Source organism: Podarcis muralis, chromosome 2 (assembly GCF_964188315.1).
Source record: "Podarcis muralis chromosome 2, rPodMur119.hap1.1, whole genome shotgun sequence".
Classification (NCBI taxonomy): Eukaryota; Metazoa; Chordata; class Lepidosauria; order Squamata; family Lacertidae; genus Podarcis; species Podarcis muralis.
Genome location: NC_135656.1, coordinates 79012758 through 79034815, shown reverse-complemented (window position 1 = coordinate 79034815; position 22058 = coordinate 79012758). Strand labels below are relative to the sequence as shown.

At 41.4% G+C, this 22058-nt stretch overlaps 2 protein-coding genes and 1 long non-coding RNA gene across 7 annotated transcripts in view; 2 read left to right on the top strand and 1 right to left on the bottom strand.

Moving 5' to 3' along the window:
• PTPDC1 (protein tyrosine phosphatase domain containing 1) overlaps nucleotides 1-14658 on the top strand; it is a 31562-nt gene extending 16904 nt beyond the window's left edge. For 3 of the 5 annotated variants that reach the window (XM_077924882.1, XM_077924883.1, XM_077924885.1), the window contains 9 exons: nucleotides 710-802; nucleotides 3264-3435; nucleotides 4201-4281; nucleotides 4470-4588; nucleotides 5291-5428; nucleotides 6478-7622; nucleotides 9692-9877; nucleotides 11446-11556; nucleotides 13896-14658. In XM_077924882.1, the coding sequence (XP_077781008.1) occupies nucleotides 718-802; nucleotides 3264-3435; nucleotides 4201-4281; nucleotides 4470-4588; nucleotides 5291-5428; nucleotides 6478-7622; nucleotides 9692-9877; nucleotides 11446-11556; nucleotides 13896-14012 (2154 nt within the window). In that variant the 5' untranslated portion in view covers nucleotides 710-717 and the 3' untranslated portion in view covers nucleotides 14013-14658. Of the gene's footprint in view, nucleotides 1-709; nucleotides 803-1452; nucleotides 2865-3263; nucleotides 3436-4200; nucleotides 4282-4469; nucleotides 4589-5290; nucleotides 5429-6477; nucleotides 7623-9691; nucleotides 9878-11445; nucleotides 11557-13895 lie in introns of those variants that run through there. The other 2 variants (XM_077924881.1, XM_077924884.1) reach the window with 2 other exon arrangements.
• Nucleotides 14354-22058, bottom strand: part of LOC144327006 (uncharacterized) — a 15224-nt gene continuing 7519 nt past the window's right edge. The window contains exon 2 of the long non-coding RNA XR_013391970.1: nucleotides 14354-15448. This is a non-coding gene — a long non-coding RNA (uncharacterized LOC144327006). The remainder of the gene's footprint in view (nucleotides 15449-22058) is intronic.
• LOC144327005 (tripartite motif-containing protein 54-like) overlaps nucleotides 18064-22058 on the top strand; it is a 5778-nt gene continuing 1783 nt past the window's right edge. Inside the window, exons 1-3 of the mRNA XM_077924887.1 lie at nucleotides 18064-18237; nucleotides 19975-20133; nucleotides 20709-20879. Coding sequence (XP_077781013.1) covers nucleotides 18064-18237; nucleotides 19975-20133; nucleotides 20709-20879 — 504 coding nt within the window. The remainder of the gene's footprint in view (nucleotides 18238-19974; nucleotides 20134-20708; nucleotides 20880-22058) is intronic.

The following is a 22058-nucleotide window of genomic DNA, read 5'->3' as shown; positions in this document are numbered from 1 at the left end:
GGTTGGCAGGCGCTAGGACCGAACGACGGGAGCGCACCCCGCCGCGGGGATTCGAACCGCCGACCATGCGATCGGCAAGTCCTAGGCACTGAGGTTTTACCCACAGCGCCACCCGCGTCCCTTATACATCACTACTGGACCCATAATCATAGCAAGTGTTAAAAGCTAATCAAGCCAGGCTAGCTTCCTGACGAGGTAACCGCCTGGGTGATGGGTCATTAAGAGAACAAAGAAAAGAGTCCTCTGTGCCAGATGATGAATGGGTGGGGCCCCTCATCCAGTGCTTAGACAGTTGGAAGGACAAAGCCTGAGTCTTTGAAGGGAGAGTTGGTTGTGATGTGACCTAGAGGAAAAAGAAGCAGGCTGGAAAGTCAAAAGAGAAAGTGATGGCTGGTTTCTGCTGGCATCCAAGGCTGTGGGACCAAGAGCCTTTTGGGGTGTTGATGCTGTGAACCCCTCCTTTGTAGGTTCAGGTTATATATGTGTGTTTAAATAAACCTTGTATCATAAAGCCACCAGTCTCTGTTGTTCCTCATTCCAAAGGAAACACAGATCCTGGGTAAGCGCCTGGACCCCCTGGAATCTTGCACTGCTCAGAGATTGGGGTGGTAATGCAACAGTACATTCTACCTTGGCTTTCCTCCTCTGGCTGTTTTTGAAGATATGCAACAAACCACAACTAAGGCTACTGTGGCAAATGTTTCAACAGGTACTGCGATGGCTGCAGGAGTCCTGTTGGAAAATGAATTACCCTACTGTTCTCTGGTATCGAGCAGTGCATATCTTGCAACCATGAGTTCAGGTAAGTGGGCTTTTTTTTGGGGGGGGGAGCTATTTTTAGTAAATTAAAATGTGGGATAAAACAATGAAAAAACCCCAGGCTATTCTTGCAAATCGTGATGTTGAAATCCAGATATCGCCCAGCCCTAGTCCCACACCCGCACATAATTTGGATTTGTATATAAGGGGCAACATTGGTCTTTCCCATAGATGTTTCTGTTTGTGTTTTCTCTGCTTTTAAATTTGTTGATTCTAATCTGTTGAACCTGGGTCTTTTTTAAAAAAAATCCCTGCCCAAGAAGTGTGCAAAAGTACACCGTCAAGCAATTGTAGATTTGCTTCTGCAGTTTTGTGCAAGTTTAGAGATATAGATATTACCCAATGGAAGAGGTTCCCCCTGTTTCTCCTTCAATACACTTCATAGGAGGGACTAGGGTGGAAAATCAGCAGCTGCCCCAGAAGCAGTGCTGGAATAATAGCAGAATGTAACAGAGGGACGATATTGACAATGCAGGATAACAAATGACCATTGTCATGACTTGTAATTCTGATTCCTCATTTTGGTAGAGTGCTTTTAAGGTCAGTGAATTAAGAAAACAAAAGTTGCAGAATGTGATTAGGCCTTTTTTCTCATGTTCGAATCTCATGTTCCTAATTGTCCAAAAAATAAACTGGGGTGTAGACAAAAAGGAAGTTGAAAGCTATGTAAACCAGTTGGCACAGCTACAAGATTTCCAGTAACTCCATTTGTGAAGTAGTCCAACACCTTTTAAAGTGACTTAAAAGACTTCTCCTGTTTTGCCATAAGACCCTCAGTTGGACTGAAAGAATATGAGTGACTTCTAGCAGTTTCTGGTGGAAATTTAGGGTATATTCACAGAAATTCTCTGGTGGTGCAATGTGCTGTGACAGGCATGTACTTAAGAGTGCAATTTGTTGTGTATCTGCTTATGCATTGGGAATTCGCGGTGTAGAAATTCCTGCTGAAGACTAAGCAAATGAATAAATCCATTTTTGGATTGCTGACATATTCTTTGATAAGTGCTCCCAGGACCGCTTTGGATTGCTTTGTTGTTGTTCACACAATGAGGAATTATTTTATCCCTCATCTGTTTCCTTCACCCTTCAAGTAGTATCTATACATTCTTTTACAGATCTCATAAAATAGCAAGATAACTTTTTTTAAAAAGAGTAGTGTGGGTTTTTATTCCTGCTGATAAAATACTTTACAGATCTTAGTGTTTCTTTAGAAAGCTTTATTTCTACACTAGCATTAAAATTAAAAGGCATGATAGTTATTTTGCTGGGGAAATGAGTGTGTTATATAATTTCTCTCCAAGAAAAGGTTAATTCCCCTTTTCATCCTTTTACATAAGGCTCTCCACGCACTTCTGATTTTCATCTTCCAATCCGGCATGGGATGTTCGTTGACACCTTAGTCACGATTTCTTGAATTGTATTAATTTCTGAGGGTTGTTTTTATATATATAAAAAGAAGCAGCCTCTTCTTGTCCAGGCTGTTGAGGTCTGTACTTCCAATTCCAGAAACCTTTCCTGTTCATAGTAAACTATTTGGGAGTCCTGCTCCAGTTTGGAATGATCTGCTTCAAGTGATTCTAATCCTCATCGGCAGTGGAACAGTTTGTCCCACACAGAATCAATGTATATAGAATTCAGCTGCCAAAAGGGTAGCTGCCACTAGTGAGTTCATTGTTGGTTTCTATGGAGACAGAGCAGCCTATCCTGAACAGCTATTAGATCATACAGAAAGATGCATGTCTCTGTGCAAGTTCAGTACTGAGCAAGTCAGACTTCTCATTCAGTTTGACTTCCTACAGCATTTCTAAACTGCTGCAAGTAGTGGGTGACCATGCAAGGCTCACCCAGAAGACGCTTGACAGTGAATATTTTTAGCAACTTTTTTCAGGGCCGGAGACATTCCTCCTCTGATCCTCTTCTCCGCATACTCCAAAGGCGACGGAGCTCTGTTGTAGAGGTCCTCTCGACTTCTACGCATAGAGTTATGGTGGCCATTTCCTCTGTAAGCCCCGAGGAGCTAAATGCTGCTTTCCATGAGAAAAAAAGTAAAGTATTGGCAATTTCCTTTCTATAAACTGGACTTGGGTTTTATGGCAATGTGTCTAATCTTGTTCTCATAACTAATCATAGATGAAGTTCTTGACTCTTTACTTATCAGTTTATACCATCATAAAAGCTTAATGTTATTTTTCATGGAATTTTAGTTGAGAAAAAAGCATTTGCTGCTTCTAGATAATGACTGACCATTACTTTATTCAGGAGCTGCTACATACAAAGACCCTTGAGAGGGAGACGTTAAGACAGCAGCCAGTTTTCAGTAAATGTTTTAATGATCCTGATTGCTTTGCCTGCTTTGAAATATATACTGCATACATTCGTTTTTATATGATTCACAAAAGTTGTATGATGAAAGATTTTACTTGGTCTTGCCTTTTGTGTTGCAGGAAGGTCCAGGCGTCCGACTGCGAAATACACAAAAGTTGGAGAACGCCTTCGCCATGTCATTCCTGGTCATATGCAGTGTTCTATGGCATGCGGTGGTCGTGCTTGCAAATATGAAAATCCAACTCGGTGGAGTGACCAAGAACAGGCTGTGAAAGGGCTTTACTCTTCCTGGTAATGTGAAGCAATTAGCTTCTACTAGAGTACTAAAAATGTTGCTTTTAAATGTCAAAGGTTAACCCAGAGTTACTTGTGAGCAAGTCCCATTGAATTCCATTGAACTTCTGTGTAAACAAGTTTAGAATCAGGCTCCACAGTCAGCGAAAGAGAACTAGTTTTATATAGATTTAGATACTTTGTGTTTTAGATGTGCAGACCAGCTTAAATACAGTGCTAGTAATCATATTTTACATGCACTACATATGTGGAACAGGTAAGGTTCCTTTTGAATTTTGTGTCTTTGACTTATGCTCAAAATATGTATGTTAAAATTCTATTGGTAGCATTGGCTTTTGCTTTTTGAAGCATGGTTTTAATTTGAGAATTTTTTTTACCACAAACCATATTTTAATTTAATTGAAATTTTAGTATTGAATAGTAAGAGTTAGATGTAATGATAGCATTCCCAAGCACTAGAGTGCTATTTTATAAAGCTGTTAAAAGAACATTTTAAAGAAATGTATAGTTATTTTGTGCATGGATATAGAAATAGAAATCTGAATATTCTGTGCTATCTACATTCTTATTGCAGTATCTTGCACCATAATGTAATTTTGTTACATAACGTTTTTCAGCTAGAGATAATAGACATTAAATGGTTTAAAAGCACATAGTTATCTAAGGTGGCATGGTTTGTTATTAGAAAATTACAGCTGAACACTAGCTAGGAAGTATTTTAACCCATAACTGCTCACTTCTTCTCTCCCTGCTCCTTTCCAGGATAACAGATAACATTTTAGCCATGTCTCGACCATCAACAGAACTTATTGAAAAATATAATATTATCGAGCAGTTTCAAAGGTAAAAGAAATAGACTGGTAGTGAATTATTGCAGTTCTTAGAGCTGTAAAGCTGACCTATTATTTCTTTTCTGCGTTGGTTTGGAACTGTTCATAACAATTCTGAAGTAAGAAGGAACGTTGGTGGGGATATTGATTGTGGAAAAGCATGCACAGCTCAATAATGTGCCTTCTTTTTCTTTGCCTAAGATGTGGCATAAAAACAGTAATTAACCTTCAGCGTCCTGGAGAACACGCTAGCTGCGGGAATCCACTGGAACAAGAGAGTGGTTTCACCTACCTTCCTGAAGCTTTCATGGAGGCGGGAAGTAAGTTTGCTCCTGCTGTTGTTCCTTGTTAATTATAAAGTGTGGTGCTTACAGGCTGTTTCTGCCACCTACTTCTTGGTGGCAGCTAGCTGAGAAATGTTTGCCAAAGAAAATAACTTGCACCTAATGAGAAAGTTGAAGAAATACACAGCTCCACTATGGAGCATTATAGATACGAAATCTCATAAACAGCCATAAAATAAGCAGCTGAGAATGAATAGCTGTGTATAGTATCTGCAGCTGTGCATTTCGCACATTGGCAAAGCAATAGATTTGCATGTGGATTTTATCGCCTCCGCTGCAATCGAAAGACTTTCCCTTCCAACGAAAAGACACTGTTGCTCATTTCGGTAAGATTGACAGCTACTAAGAAAGTGGGGATTCTGTTACTTCCCAAAACATTATGTTACATATTTTGTGTGTGTGTGTGTGTGTGTGCACACACACACACACACACACAGCAAAATCCTTACTTGTTACAGGTTTGATATGCCATGTTTTGTGTGAAATGCCATAACCAATTTGCAATGTGGCATTTGCAGTTCTCATAAGACGACATACTAAAATGGAGGAAGACAAATACAGGCTAAAAATTCTGAAAAGCTTTCTTAAAATAGATCCTAATATTTTTGTTGCAATATGAATACAATGAGCTGTGTATGGTCTTTTGATAATAATGATGTTCTAAACTGTTTTTTCTAGTTTATTTTTATAACTTTGGATGGAAGGATTATGGTGTGGCTTCTCTCACTACTATCCTCGATATGGTAAAAGTGATGACTTTTGCCTTACAGGAAGGGAGAGTAGCTATTCATTGTCATGCAGGACTTGGCAGAACAGGTAAAAATGCTCAACTACAAATTCACTGAGAATGTATTGTTATAAAATGCAAAATAATGATAATTTAGATTCCTTGATTCCTTTGTAGATTCCTTGATACATTCATATAATGAAGTCTATTCTGATAGAAATGCTAGCACAACGCCCTCATTGTTTCAAAGGCTGCATGCATGCATTTTTCACAATTTTCTTCTCAGATGTGCCACACAACTCCCAAACTGGTCTTTGTGTTCAAAGGATTTGGCATGAGAGCTTTTGTAAAGGGGAAATCGGAGGTGGGGATAGCATTTCTAGAGGCACTTGCTATTTAAGAAGCTTTTGTGCCATATCCATGAAGTGCCTTTTCAACACCATCCCACTTTCCATGCTCATACTTAAAAAACCCTACTTAATTCTTTCCCAAAGTATCCCTCAGGCATAAGTGTATTCATCTAGCCCTTTTTGTAAAAAAACCCAAAATGTGGTAACAGGAACAAGGCCACTCCTTCCTTCCCCTTATAAGCACCAATGCCTTGTAATTTTTGCAGATATTTTGCTTTATTATTGTTAAGAACTGCTTTCTCATTCCTCTAAATCAGGGGAAGCACTGCTAGAAAAGCTCAGTATGTGCCTTCCCTGACCTCCCTTCATCCGCTAGTAAAGACCTATTGGTTTCCAAAACAATTTCCCAATTTTTTCATCTCCTGTTTTGGGTGATGATGTAATCCTGAAGTCAATTTGTTGCCGCCTGCTCAGTGTAGATGTTTCAAGGTTGTTGGTTTCTAATAATTTTTTGTTCTGGAAGCTGTTCTATGTTTCTATAGCAAGTAAATGTGCAATTCTTTATATAAATAAACAAGTATGGTGCAGTGGGGGGAAATAATCTGGAGGAGCTCCTACAAGGCAGAATTTATTTTCATAACTGGCGGCAGCTTCGGCTAGCCTGCTCTATTGGAAGGAACATGAACCTGCATCCGTACGCTCTGTGCTATTTTGATAATTACATTTTTGTTTTCACCTAACAAATTTAACATTTCCTCCTTCTTTTTTGTCCTTTACTTACCTTCCAGGTGTTTTAATAGCTTGTTACTTGGTTTTTGCCACACGAATGACAGCAGACCAAGCAATCCTTTTTGTCAGGGCGAAAAGGCCTAACTCTATCCAAACCAGAGGACAGCTGTTGTGTGTGCGGGAGTTTTCCCAGTTCTTGATTCCTCTCAGGAATGTTTTTGCATCCTGTGAACCCAAAGCACACGCCGTCACTCTTTCCCAGTACCTGATCCGGCAGCGGCATTTGCTCCATGGTTATGAGAGCAGGAACCTCAAGTACGTGCCAAAGCTTATTCATCTGGTTTGCAAATTGCTCTTGGACTTGGCTGAAAACCGGCACGTGATAGAGGAACTTGTGGACCTTCCCGACCTGTCCGCTGAGATTGAAGAGACCGTTTCTCAGCTAGCTTCCACGCAGCTTGATAAAGAGCTGACAAGGCAAGACAGTAGTGCTTCAGAGCCGTTTTCTCTCTCGGGAGCCAATCCTCTTCATCCCAATGAACATGAATGTGATCCTCTTTGGAAGAGGAGGAACGTTGATTGCCTTCAGCCTCTGGGTCGTGCAAAAAGACGCCTGAGCTACAGCGACTCAGATTTGAGAAGAGCGGTGTTTGTCTGTGAGCAAGGAGAGACCCCCTGGTCGGTGCCTGTGCAAGTGCCACTCTGCAGCAAAACAAACCCGCCGAACAATTGCCAGACTCTCAAGGTTGATTTAACCCAAGAACTCTTAATCCGTAGTACATTTACTTTCTCGTGTCAGGACAGGACGCCTTTAGATGGAAAAGAAGCTAATTCTCCATTTTTCCATAAAAGCAGGTATCCCGGAGAAGTGCAGCGTAGCCAAACCTTTTCTTCGGGCCTTTCGAGTGATCGGAAGGAAGAGGAGGCGGAGGAAGACGAAGAAGAGCTAAAAGCACTAAACTATAATTGTGGCAGAAAAGCTAATAGCTATGGCAAAAAAATGTGGTCCTCTGAGGACTCGGACGCTTCAAAAGCAGAGCATGAGATCCGCAATATTCGGGATCTCTGTGAATCGATCCCCCATATCGTCGTGCAGTCAGAACTAACTCTGGAGGCACGAAGAACGTTGGCAGCAAAGGCCCTGGCAGATGTGAATGAGTTTATGGGATCAGAAGAAAAAGAGAAGAAAGTGGAGATGTGGCAGGTATTTTCATTTTGTAAATGTTGCACATGTGTCTAGTTCAGGAGAGCACCTCTAGGAAGGGGAGGGAGAGAGGCGGGAATCCTATAACATCTTTGCTTTCAGAGAGCATAAAGTCATACCAGTAAAGGCCATTCTTCCTACTGAAGCTTATGCTATCAAAAATATAAAGCTATATAGAGAGAGCCAGTGTGGTGTAGTGGTTAAGAGCGGTAGACTCGTAATCTGGGGAACCGGGTTCGTATCCCCGCTCTTCCGCATGCAGCTGCTGGGTGACCTTGGACTAGTCACACTTCTTTGAAGTCTCTCAGCCCCACTCACCTCACAGAGTGTTTGTTGTGGGGGAGGAAGGGAAAAGGAGATTGTCAGCAGCTTTGAGACTCCTTCAGGTAGTGATAAAGCGGGATATAAAATCCAAACTCTTCTACTATAAAGAGAACATACTCAGGGGTGCTTACTATGCCCTACTTCATGCCCTTCAACGATAAGACACTGTAGCCACTAGCTTTGTTGTATTTGCTTAATCTAGGGACAAGCAGGTGTTCTTGTTGTACACATGCAATTAACGTGCAAAGCTGGGCTCTAGAACCAGACTTATGTCATCTGTAAAAAGACTACTGCTCCTCTTTCAGTTGCGGCAAAGTGAGTACTTCATCAAACTGGTGCACACTCCCCTTCAGTGCTCCTTCACAATACTTGAGCACATATTTTGAGGAACGTGGGAGTCAGCTCTTTACCAAAACACAGCCTGAAACCAAAATGGGCATGCAAGTTCAAAAGGTTTTAAGCAGTGACAAACCCTTCAATTTTTGTATGAATGTAATGCAGTCTAAGGGCAAACCTCCTGCTTATGAGTCAACACAGGGTCCTAAACTCTCTGCTTACATTAAATCCTAAAACAAGAGGAAGGCATTTGTAAGAAAGACTCTGTTTGAAGCAGCAGGTGCTTTAACACATACCTCCCGGCCATTCCCCGCTTGCAGTTGTCCTGGGCAGCGAGGTAGGGACTTGAAGGCCAGTCGTGGGCCTGTTGCCCACCAGCACAACCACTTTGCATGGGGTACCCAAGATGGTAGCGACGTGGGTGGCGCTGTGGTCTAAACCACTGAGCCTAGGGCTTGCCAATCGGAAGGTCGGTGGTTCGATTCCCCGCAACAGGGTGAGCTCCTGTTGCTCGGTCCCAGCTCCTGCCAACCTAGCAGTTCAAAAGCACGTCAAAGTGCAAGTAGATAAATAGGTACTGCTCTGGCGGGAAGGTAAACAGCGTTTCCGTGCACTGCTCTGGTTTCGCTAGAAGCGGCTTAGTCATGCTGGCCACATGACCCAGAAAAACTGTCTGCAGACAAACGTCGGCTCCCTTGGCCAGTAAAGCGAGATGAGAGCCGCAACCCCAGAGTCGTTTGTGACTGGACTTAACTGTCAGGGGTCCTTTACCTTTTACCCAAGGAGGTCAAGGGCACTGTGCCCTGGTCTTACAAGACTTGTCTCATCCAGGTCAGGGAAGCCTACTAAGAATGCATTGGCTGAAGGGGGCCCAGATCCTGGAACTGGCACCACAAATGCATCCAGGCGTGTTGAATCTGTTTGCTTCTAAACTGGACTCAAAAAGTGGAAGGCTTTGGGGAAAGTAGTTTGACGGTCCCCAACAAATGCTCTCTGCCCCATATCCCCATTATCTTTTCTCTCTCACACACACACACAAAGAGAGTGTGTACATAAGCTGCCTGAAGGCATTATTTTCCATAAAATTGTAAAAGCGTGGAGAAAGAGAGCAGGTCTGCCTCTGCTGCTCCTGTCCCATTCCCAACAACCCCCCTCCCTGAAGACCACGGTCACATAGAGTGCTAAATCACAAATGGAACAAATGCTCTTCAGACATTTCATCTCCCATGCATGTATGGCAGGCAGGGATTTGGGAATGGGACAAAATTGGGGGGTGGCACAACCTTGCTTCCTTCCTCTGTGTGATTATACCAAAAGGGGTCTGTGTTTATAGAATTGTACCCTAACGTTACTAAAGCAAAGACAATTTATAGAAAGTTGACAAGGATTTCTTTCTTTTTTATCTATAGAAAGAACTGAATTCTCAGAATGGAGCCTGGGATAGGATATGCGGAGAGACAGATCCTTTTATCCTCAGTAGTTTGATGTGGTCCTGGATAGAGCAACTTAAAGAACCTCTTCTAACCAAAAATGATGTAGATGTGTTAGCAAAAAACAACGTAGACCCTCAAGAAGCACTTAAATTATTAGACAAGGTAAGCATTTAATGTATTTAGGCAATTATATACCACTTTTCAGAAAGACCTCACAAAGCATTTTGCATAAGATGACACAAATGCGGCATACACATCTCCTTGCCTTTGGTTGCTTCCAGACGTCATGATTTATTTGCACATAGTTTGAAGGGAGTTTGTGATGTCAGCTATTTATTGAGCATTCATTCTAATTTGTTTGTTCAGAGGTTATACAATGTTGCATAAATAGTTACCCTATACTTCCCAGTGCATTTTCCTGTCACTTTCCTTATCACAAAAAATACAGCTTAACAAATGTACATTCACTAAGGCCTCTTCCTTCATGGTACTTGTATCTGTCCCTACGTTTCTGCATACCCTCTCTCATATTATCCCAATGTGGGTTCCTTGGTTATTTATCTTTTGCATGACCCTTAAGAGTAATGTTTGCATCCCCCCCCCTCCTGTGTAGGTCTATACCACTATGAAAATATGTCCACCTTTCATTTTGCCTCCTATACCATGTCACTCTCTGCCTTTAAACATGTTCATGCTCTCCTTTTTCTAATAGCTTTTACTTTCTTTTCTTGGTAACTTATAATGGCTAGGTGGGAGAGCCCTATAAGTGCATGCTGTATTTCATATCACTTACCTTTTTTTTGCTACCGATCTAGAGGTCTTATAAGAACTATTTTTTGTCCAGTCTACTGGGTGGCAAATGTTAGTGGGGCAGTATTTAAGAGAAATGTTCTTTTCCATGTATGCTAGTCACCTGTGCTCAGAATTTGTAAATTTTTGATGGGAAACCTTTTTGTTTGTTGCATTTGAATACATAATTCAAGTGGACATAATTTACTGATTAGCCTATATTCAGGGCTTGATTCAGATCCTTAGTGGCCCTAAGCACTTAAGAGAGTTTAGTGCCCCCATATATATCAAATTCAAAATATAAACCGCAGTAAACCATAAAATAAAATTTTATTTTTCAAAATGAAATGGAACTTACAGTAGGATGGAAAATAATGTTTAGTTTTCTATATTTGTATAAATAATGTTTATTTTTGTTCAGGTGGTAAATCTGGCAATGGGAATTTTCTGTGGTGCCCCCCTTCCCTTGGTGCCCTAAGCATATGCTTATTTTGCTTTATGGTTAATCCAGCCCTGCCTACATTTGCTATGAGTGAATACTGTTGATAAATGCCACTGACTTTAACAGGCTTAAAGGGGAGGAGCACCTGTGGCTCTGCAGATGTTCCTGGACTACAGTTTCCATCATCTCTGATCATTGGCCATGCTGGTTAGGGCTGATAGGAACTGGAATCCAGCATCCTCCAAAGGGCCACAGATTTTCCACCCTTTTATAGAGGACATTTTGTGCTTATGCAGAAGAGGGCATTTCAGCAGGTGTGGTATGCTCTTTCACTAGTGGAAATCACAAAGCTGATTGTGAAGGAAAGAGTTCACGCTCTCTTTATAGAATCGTATAGCTTCAAGCATGCCAAATGCTGTTGGATTGTGGTCGGTATCTCCTCCACGTTGGTGTCTTTAAAATATTTCCTACCTAACAATGTCTTTCCGCTCCCCATCAGGGAAAATATCACACTATACTGTGCATTTTAAACTGCGTGGTGCAATTGCAGACCATACCAATGTACGTGGAGGACCTTCTCCTTGATCGTGCCATTAAAGCATTTACAAAGGCAAGTGGAATGTGAAATTGTGATCTTTTGTAACTCATAGACTAGCCTAGAACGCTGACCATAATTAACCTGATGGTAAACTATTTCAAACATTGCATTTCATGCAAAGACTCTGAACCAAATGTACTGTACGCTGGAGCCAATTAATGTGTGGGTGCACACCTACAGAGGGCTATAGAATTCTGGTGTCAATCAGTGTCCACATGGAGCTTGCTTGCTTGCTAGGGGTGGGCACCACAAAACAAGATTTGTTTTGGACCTTGATCTGGCGATTTGGAAAGCAAACTGATTCAGCTCCGACTGCTTCAGAAGCCACCCACTTGGCCTCTGCTCCCAATTACAACCTTGCTTTGGGGGGGAAATGAAGCTCTGTGTCTCCCTATGCTTTGAGAGATTGGTTCTTCAACACCTTAGGACATGTTTTCCACCAGATTTTGATGAACACCAGTTCGCTTATAGGAGAAATAGGTCAACAGATGATGCCATAGTCACAGCTTTTCACCTTGCAGCGAGTCATCTGGAGAGACTGGGGGATTATGTCAGAATGCTGTTTACAGTGGTACCTCGGGTTACATACGCTTCAGGTTACAGACTCCGCTAACCCAGAAATAGTACCTCGGGTTAAGAACTTTGCTTCAGGATGAGAACAGAAATCGTGCGGTGGCAGCGCGGCAGCAGCAGGAGGCCCCATTAGCTAAAGTGGTGCTTCAGGTTAAGAACAGTTTCAGGTTAAGTACGCACCTCCAGAACGAATTAAGTACTTAACCTGAGGTATCACTGTACTGATTATAGCTCGGCTTTTAATACCATCCTTCCGGACATTCTGATTAAAAAGCTGATGGACCTGGACCTTTCCCCTACCATCTGTGATTGGATTAAAGACTTTCTGAGGGATCGCACACAAATAGTGAGGATTGGACCTGTTACATCTACCTCTCTGAAGCTCAGCACTGGCACCCCACAGGGATGTGTGCTGAGTCCCTACCTGTACTCGTTGTATACATATGACTGTATTTTATATGATCCATCCACTGCAATTATTAAGTTTGCAGATGATACCACCATAATCAGTCTAATTACAGGTGGAGATGAATTAGCGTAAAGGGAGGAGGTTCAGAAAGTCTCCACATGGTGCCTAGAGAACACCTTGCACCTAATTTTTAATCTTTGTTGGAAGCTGCCCAGAGTGGCTGGGGAAACCCAGCCAGATAGGTGGGGTACAAATAATAAATTATTATCATCATCATCATCATCATCATCATTAAATATCAGCAAGACAAAGGAGATGGTGTTGGACTTTCGGAGGAAGAGAGGGGAACTAGCCCTGTTGTATATCGAGGGGGGGCTGTGTGGAGAGAGTCTCTTCATTTAAATTCCTGGGAGTTTACTTGGAAAATCAATACAACCCAGGTGGTTAGGAAGGCCCAAGAGAAACTCCATTTCCTCAGGGTCTTGTGAAAGAGCAATGTCAAACAAAAATTGATGATCTCCTTTTAGCGGGCCACAGTAGAAAGTGTCCTTTCATACTGTATTACAGTGTGGTATGCTGGTTTGACAGTCACAGACAGGAAGTCCCTACACAGGGTGGTGAACACAGCACATGATATCATGGGCTGTCCCCAGAGTTTGCTAGATGACATCGCGGGAGACCGCTGCCTCAGGAGAGCGAGAAAAATTCTTAGGGACGACTCACACCCTGGCCAGCACCACTTTAATCTCCTACCTTCGGGCAGGAGATACAGAAGTACAGTCAGCCGCACCAACAGGTTAAAGAACAGTTTTTATCTGTGGGCTGTTGGGCTGCTGAATGGAAAAAAATAGTGGTGCGATTGACTTCTGACAAGCACACAGAGCGCAGTCAAGACTGAGTGTATGTGGGGGGGCTCGTTTAATTTCACTGCACACAGGTGGTATAGTGAAAATAAAGGTTATTTATTTAGTTAGTTATTTATTCACTCACTATTATGGGAGTTGTGGGGGGGGGGGGACGGACAACCGCAGATGTAATAATTTACTTTTTGACAAAACTGCATCCATACCAGTTCACAATAGATTTGAACAGCTAATTTTGCAAGCGCTGTTCTCTATTTAGCTCCTGCTACTCCATTTTATAAACTACATCTAATAGCCATTGTAGTTCAAGTGGTAAACTTCAGATAATATTCTAGTACTAGGTAAAATGAGACACTCTGAATTTCTATATGCAGGATTCTATATGTAGGATTTATATTTCATTTTCTGTAGACACCATTGTGTTTTGAATTAGACAGTACTGTCTTTCGATAAAGCCTGATATGTATGTGTTATAATTTTATTAACTTTAATTTTGCTTCCGGCAGGTGAGTTCTGATTCGGAAGGTGGCTTGGACATTTACAGCATTCTGAAGAATATTTTTAAACAGATATTGGAACACCAAAGACAATACTCCAGAGACCAAACAGAAACCATCTTTTGATGTTTACATGCTAAGCTAGTTTTCTGCAGCTTTCCAAGACTATCTTTCCTTTACCATCCATTGTTATATTTTGTATTCCTTGGTTCATGTTAACTAATAACGTTGGTTATTAAATAACCACAACTAATTCTATCTGGCTGTGTACATAAGCTAATATTTAATGAGTTGCCATTTTGTGTCTGTACTGTGGCATTTTGTATTTAATTTATTGATTTTAGAAAGTTTATCATTAATAAGCTATTTTTTTCACACTGAGCTATTGCCATAATTTCAGTGCCATGATACGCAATGGTTTATTCCGTTAAATGTTTGCATATTAACACTAAGTATACAAGATGATGTTTACGACAATGGTATTACATTTTATTTTGTGGTGAGTAAACATTAGCTTCTATTAATGACTGTTGTACAAATGTACAGCTTTTCCTCTGTAATGCCAAAACAAACATATAGGGGGGAATAGAAACTTGACGTGCAGCACAAAGATAGGCAATCAATTGCTCATAGATCCTTTTTAGAAAATTGAGAATTTTGACTTTATAACACCATATAAATTTATAATTCTCACATTTGTCGGGAAAACTGAAATGTGAGACCTGTATTATAGTGTCATGGAGATAAATAAAAAAGTTATTGTTTTAAAGTCTCTTCATTTCCTACATAGATTATTGACTGGGGAGGTGGTGAGTGTTGCTGGTGACTCTTAAGAAAAAAATTGTATGTTGTGAACATACAAATCAAATCAATCAATAAATCCAGAGCCTTAAAACTGGATTATTCCAAAACATCTCATTCAGACCTTGCTGAGGCAGAATAAGATACAGTGGTGCCCCGCAAGACGAATGCCTCGCAAGACGAAAAACTCGCTAGACGAAAGAGTTTTCCGTTTTTTGAGTCGTTCCGCAAGACAAATTTCCCTATGGGCTTGCTTCGCAAGACGAAACGTCTTGCGAGTTTGTTTCCTTTTTCTTTAAGCCGCTAATAGCCGCTAAGCTGCTAATAGCCGTGCTTCGCAAGACGAAAAAACCGCAAGACGAAGAGACTCGCGGAACGGATTAATTTCGTCTTGCGAGGCACCACTGTACGGACAGTTTTAGTTGTCTTCCTAGGGTTAGATTGCTGCTTGAGATTTTGAGAAGTTCTGACACCTTTACTTAAAAGAAATATTGTTTAACAGAAGATGGATATTAACATGGACTAAAAGTTTTAAATACCGGTTTGTTTTTTTTAAATGAAGCCAGCAGATGGAAAATCAGAATTTTTCTTTTTGCATCTTTTTCTAATGCTTCTCTCTTTCTTTCTTTCTCTTTCTCTTTCTCTCTCTCCCTCTCCTTTTTATTGTCCCATTCCGTTTTCTGTTTCCCGTCTTCGTTTCTCTTCTTTTTCTTTCTTTGGAGTCCACTGTTTGGGGGGTGGTAGATGGTTGATGGAGGACCCTGGGGAAGAGACAGTTAAATGTTGGTGTCCCAGTATGAGAAGCTGGGATGAGAAAGGAAAGATCCCAGGTGAGAGCTGGGAGGAGCTACTGTCCTCTGAGGGTAGTAAGGACTAAGAATTACTTTTAAGAGAAGACTCTATTCTACTTATTCAATCCCCCTCCGGTTTTTTTGTAGTTGTAATTTGACTATATTGTGGGGAGAAATGAATAGATTTTTTTTTAAAGAAGATCATTTTGAGAAGCTTTTAAAACTGCCACTTGTCTTTCCATGCTATTTTACTTGGTGGCGGGGGTGGGAGTGTTGCTGCTGCAGTGGAATTTGCTTACCATGAAAAATCATGTGAGAAGGGTCAGCAGGCAGAGATTAAAATGGAGAGAATACTATCAGGCCTGGTGTGTTCTTACGTATCTAAATTCACCAATCAGGAACTCAAGAGTTCAAGCACAACTGTCCTATCTGGCTGATGAAATAGCAAACAGACCCTATGGCTATGATATCCATTGCTATGATATCCATCCAGAGCAATCACTAGTGGTGAGGTGGGATTCAGTAGTCTCTGCTTGCTGTGGATCGGAAGAAGTCAATTAACTGAAGCAATCAATTACCTCATAAGCAAATTGTATTTTTTCAACTCTTGGCTAAGGTGTATGATTCTATGCCTTTCTAGACGGGGGTGGGGGGGGCAGGAGTTATATCTTCCCCTGGCTGGGAGGAAATGCAGATCTTCAATTCACCACCACCACTATTATTATGATCATCGGGACTTCAAAGCAAACATCAATTCTAAGTTTCTCTGCTGGAAATAAATCTAGTGACAAAAACAAACCCCTGTGTTGCAATACAGAATAATCTGCTAATGGCTAATGAATATAGTAAATGTGTTATTACTAGTAGTAGAACGTCATCCAAAATGAAATGAATTGCTGGCGGGGAATTGCTGGTTAGCTACACTGGTTAGTGAGTTCTGATCCACAAGTATTACATTTACCTGTATGGATATTCTATCGAAAACTATTTGCTGACGAAGATTCATCTTTGAAACAGTTGATTCAATCTGGATATACTGTCTTGGGCATCATCCATTGAAAGGCGTCGTGGTGTTCCCCACCAGCAATTCATTTCATTGACTACTTGGTTATGGACTGATATATATATTATTTTGATGTTGCTGAATTGTAAATTTTGGGCGACATTCTACTACTACTAATAGCACATTTACTATATTCATTAGCCACGTGTTGCGGCTGTATTTGAGCAGGAAACAAATCTAGAACAGCAACTCCTGTCAGAGGCAATGTGGTAGTGCTTTTACCAGACAAAAACAGCACTGAATCTAACCCTTCATCTGTCAGCAGGCCCACTGCTGCTTTGGAAAGAGGGTCAGGTGGGGGTCAGGTGGGATTGCTATCAGAAATTATTGTCAATGGCTCAAACCCAGTCAACACAATGCTTTCATTGCTGACACAATAGCTTGCTTCATTTTTCATAATTCCTCATAGCTATCCCACCTGACCCCCACAGTGTACCAGGATCTGTAGTCCTTTACAGTATTTCTTACTGAAATTATGCTAAACGTCCTGGAAATATATTAAACTTGTAACATCACTACTGCACCAGAAGAATATGAATATTGAGGCAGCATTTAAATGGATTGGGAGGCATTTGCAAGAAATGTGAAATAATCGTTTTCAGCACTTTTGTTGAAGAATATGAATCTGCTGAACATGAAGCACCATCAGAACGACTTTGTTAATTCCCACAGAGGTTTTCTGAAAGTATTGTTAACAGTGATGCTATTAATTTTGAAAGAAGTAGTGAAAATGAACCTTAGTGAGAAGGCCTTAGAACAGTGTTATTGACCATTGCACTCACAAATTGGAAAACAGATTCAGGGAGAGACAATTCTGTTATAATACCAGCTTGCAAGCATTTGCTCCAGTATGGGAATGAGGACAATTTGAAGCATTATCTGAAATATTGAAACATTAGCCAGACAATTGCAAAAAGCTAGGAAACTTAAAACCCGAGCTTGAGTTGGCAAAACTCCTTATTAAAGAAATATATTTGGTATGATCTGTGGATGAGCTCGCAAAACACAAACCTGCATTTCTGGGACTTGATCTTTTGGTCAAGACTGTGTTGGCACTTTCAGACAATAGTGCAACAGTCAAAAGCTGCTTTTCAAAGTCAGTTTCAGGCCCACAGCGATGGTCAACGCCACATGATGAATATAAGCCAATCTCGTTCTTTTAAGTTAATAAATTAAATCGGAAAACTAAGGGTTATAGTCAGTGAAGTCCTACTCCAAGTAGACCCATTGAAACGAATGAACCTAAGTCCTGTCCATTAATTTCAATGGCTTTACTTTGAGTGGGAACAGCATTGGATGCGACCATAAATACTGAGAATTTTGTGTTTCCATGGTTTGGCAATGACAGACCACAATTCTCAAAGGTCTTCTGCAAAAGTGTGACACCGTTGAGTTTATGTTGCTATGGAGCTGCTGTGACATGGCTCTGGAAAGGCCTTTAGTGCCATTCTAGAACTTAAATGAGAATGCTGCTGGAAGAGAAGGCAAGTTGAGGCTCCGTTCTTTTGAGCGCAGCCATGTCATGGAGGCATTAGCACAGGTGCTTTCATGTTCGGTGTGCTTAGAGTTGTTCACTCCCCCTGTGCTGGTCCTATCCTGCGCTCACAATTTCTGCAAGAAGTGCCTGGAGAAGATCCTCATCAGCCAGAACTGTAGCCATGTCAATGGACAGTTCTCCTGCCCAATGTGCAGAAAAGTAAGTTAGAGAGAGCTTTGTTTCCCCCTCTGCAATCTGCTTACAGATTGCCCTCTCCGATATTAAAAGTGGGTTTCCAACTGCCCACATTCACGCTACAAGATGAACGGCGAAATATTAAAGCAGAAGCGGGTAGTTAGAGGTATAGTAACTGGGCAGACATATATGGCAATAGCACTATCGCAAGAAACATACGGCTTCTGCAGATAGCGACATTCCTCATGTAGCAGTTCTAGAGCTGCGGTGTAAACTTGGTGCAAGCTCACAGGGATCTGTATGACTTTTTCATTCCTAATGGGTTGTGTCCCCTGCAGTGCTCAGGCAAGGGGGATTCCATGGGCCTCTCCACCTCACTTCAGCCCCCTGCATGCCCTGTGGGAGTAGGAATCAGAGTATTGGGCATGAAGCTTTTTGTGGTAACAGCAAGAGCCACAGTAGGGAGCAGGGGACAGGGGACCCCCTTGGGCATATGCTGCAGTGGATAAAGGTAAAGGGACCCCTGACCATTAGGTCCAGTCGTGGCCGACTCTGGGGTTGCGGCGTTCATCTCACTTTATTGGCCGAGGGAGCCAGCGTACAGCTTCCGGGTCATGTGGCCAGCATGACTAAGCTGCTTCTGGTGAACCAGAGAAGCACACGGAAATGCCGTTTACCTTCCCGCCGGAGCGGTTCCTATTTATCTACTTGCACTTTTACGTGCTTTCGAACTGCTAGGTTGGCAGGAGCAGGGACCGAGCAATGGAAGCTCACCCCGTCACGGGGATTCAAACTGCCGACCTTCTGATCGGCAAGTCCTAGGGTCTGTGGTTTAACCCACAGCGCCACCCGCGTCCCGCTGCAGTGGATACAACCCAATATTTACAAATTGCATGTACAAAATATATAACCACAGGCAAAAAAGGACCAAAAATAGAATCACATTTATCTCCCCACTTCGCATGCCCAACAAGCTTGCTTTAACTACAGTGGTACCTCTGGTTACGAACTTAATTGGTTCCGGAGGTTGGTTCTTAACCTGAAACCGTTCTTAACCTGAGGTACCACTTTAGCTAATGGGGCCTCCTGCTGCCGCTGCGCCGCTGGCGCGCGATTTCTGTTCTCATCCTGAGGTAAAGTTCTTAACCCGAGGTACTACTTCCGGCTTAGCGGAGTCTGCAACTTGAACTGTTTGTAACCCGAGGTGTTTGTAACCCAAGGTACCACTGTAATACATACGCCAATGGCTACATTTTAACATTACATTATAAAAATCTATCCTTCAAATAGTCTATTTGAAAAAGACCACATTTCATGACAAACTGGAATTGCCTTTAATTGGCCCAGTTGAGAGTGTGTCATTACTCCCTACCTTGTTCCTGATCATGGCATAAAATATTTTGTGTAGCCTCTCCTGTAAAGATGGAACTTCACTTAGTTTTCCTGTGTTTTGCAATTTCTATTATTGCTCCCGCTATCATGTAGACCAGGAGTTTATCTCTGTTACCTTTAAATTGGCCTCTCCAATCATTTATAAGGAACATTTTAGCTCACAAGAATTGGCAACCCCGAAGGATACACATACCGTAGTACTAAAAAGAAACTGATGTGCATATCGCATAGTTGCAGCATTTAATTTACTTTCACATTATGCCGATCGATAGAAAATCCGGGTACAGAACAATTATGTCATTTCCCCACATTAAACCTTTGAAGCAAAATGTTACAGGATGTATTTGTATGATTTCATCTCACTTTCAGATCATACCCTTGAGAGGGAGAGGAATCATTGGCTTGCCAAGAAATATTCTGGTGGAGAGTATTTTGGAAAAATATAAGTATGAGCTTGAAAATGTGCATGCCAAAGAACAAGACCAATTGTCCCAAATATGTGAAGAACACGGAGAGCGTATGAATTTGGTATAATTCCACCACTCTTCCCCCCCCCCCCATTCTTTCATGAAACTAACTTAACTGCAGTGCTTTACTTTATTTTCAGTTGTTAATTTGTAATATGTATTAACTGCTAAACATTGCAAAATACCACACCAGTGTATAACAATAACAACACATCAGATAAAAAGAGAAAAGCAATTCTCTAAAGAGAAATCTGATGCTGGCTGATTAAAAGGCACATTTACTTCAGGGCAAACTCAGGACATTCTGCTGTTCAAACATGGAAGGTCATTTGTGCTTTAAAAATAATAATAAGCATCTTCCTGCAGCAAGATTAGGGTATAATTCAGTGAGTACTAGGCTGGTGCAAGAGTAAATGAAAATAAAATATGAGTCTTTTTAATTTTAACAACAGAAACAGAAGAAAGCTCCATTAAGTTCAGTAGGACTTATTCCCAGGTTAGTATGTAAGGATTGCAGCCTAAGATACAGTTAGCTAACAGCTCTGAGGCATTGTCTTATTTAGAAGCTTAAAAAGTGGTGTAAATTTTTTGCTGTGCTGGACAATGACATGACATATGTTGCCCATTCTCATCTAGGTATGCCTGACTGATGATAAGCCGATATGCGCCATCTGCAAACTCTTTGGAGCGCATGAGTCCCACAATGTAGCAAAACTATCTGAAGTTTACTCAGAGAGGAAAAAGAGATTGATCAAAGATTTAGATTGGGTAAACCAACAATCTGAACATGCTGAACAAGCTAAGAAGGTGCAGTAAAAGCTTGATATTTTTTTTAAAATCTCACCTGCATTAAAAAAAAACAACAATTTTTAATTTTCATGCTAAGTGATTTCCCCCCCTTTACATTTCCAACAAGGCAATAATAATTTGATAGTCTTTCTGGTTTGGCTCTGAGTTATAGGACTTTCAGTGCTAGCTATAGCTAGTATTGCTATTTGTTCTTTTCCAAAAGGAAAATGGATGAATGGATACTCGTCACAGATACCAGGTTAACAAGTTAATTTTAGTGTGCTGGGTAAAATTGCCCTGACTATTTATCAGAACAGATTTTAATCTGTTCATAAGAGAGAAGTTACCTTCAAAGACATCACATATAGTAGTCTACCCAGAGTATAGGTAAATGTGGCCAAGATTTCTCTTAGGCCACAAGTAGGTTATTGGCCTAAGTTGATAGAAAGCCATGGCTGACCCCTGGCCATTTAGAGCAATGACCAGAACTAACACCACCCCTGTGAATTTGATCCTAATTGGGGTTGGGTGTGTTGTCATATTCACATAGTGCTCCTTTTGTGTCTGGACTGAGATTCACTTGTAGCCCTCACTCAGTCCAGTGCTGACCTATTTTCGGAACTCCCAGTGCCTCATCCATGTCCATTGAAAACTGGCCATTGAAAGATCTTGGCAACACCATTTAGTGCCCAAGCTTGCTAGTTTTTTGTCTCCCCTCTCCAACCTCTCTGCATCATGTCTTTTTAGTCTGTAGGCCTAGGGGCAGAGACTGTGCTATTCTGTTTTTCAAAATTGATTTGCAATCTGCTCTGGAATCTTTTCCAGCTGAAGAGTGAGGGAAACATCTTTTGAATGAAAGAATGAATGAAATTGACTACAACTCTTCAGATTAGTTAGGAGAGGAGGAACTGGTGAAACTGGATGTGGAAGAAACTGGGTGTTTGTTTGTGAAACTACGAACAATTTGATTACATGACCATATTGTTCTAGTACTAGGGGCAGTGTACACTACCACATTTGTGGTTTACTTTGGGCCAGAAAAGTGATGTTTCCCCCCTTTTCAGATACAGTGTCATAGCGCCTTCATTCAAAGCCATTTATTTGGAGTTTTGTTATGGCAAAATATCAACCCATGAGAAAGGTAATTGCTTTGCTGCTGCCCCCTTACCTCAGACCACCCCATGTGAGAGAAGCAAA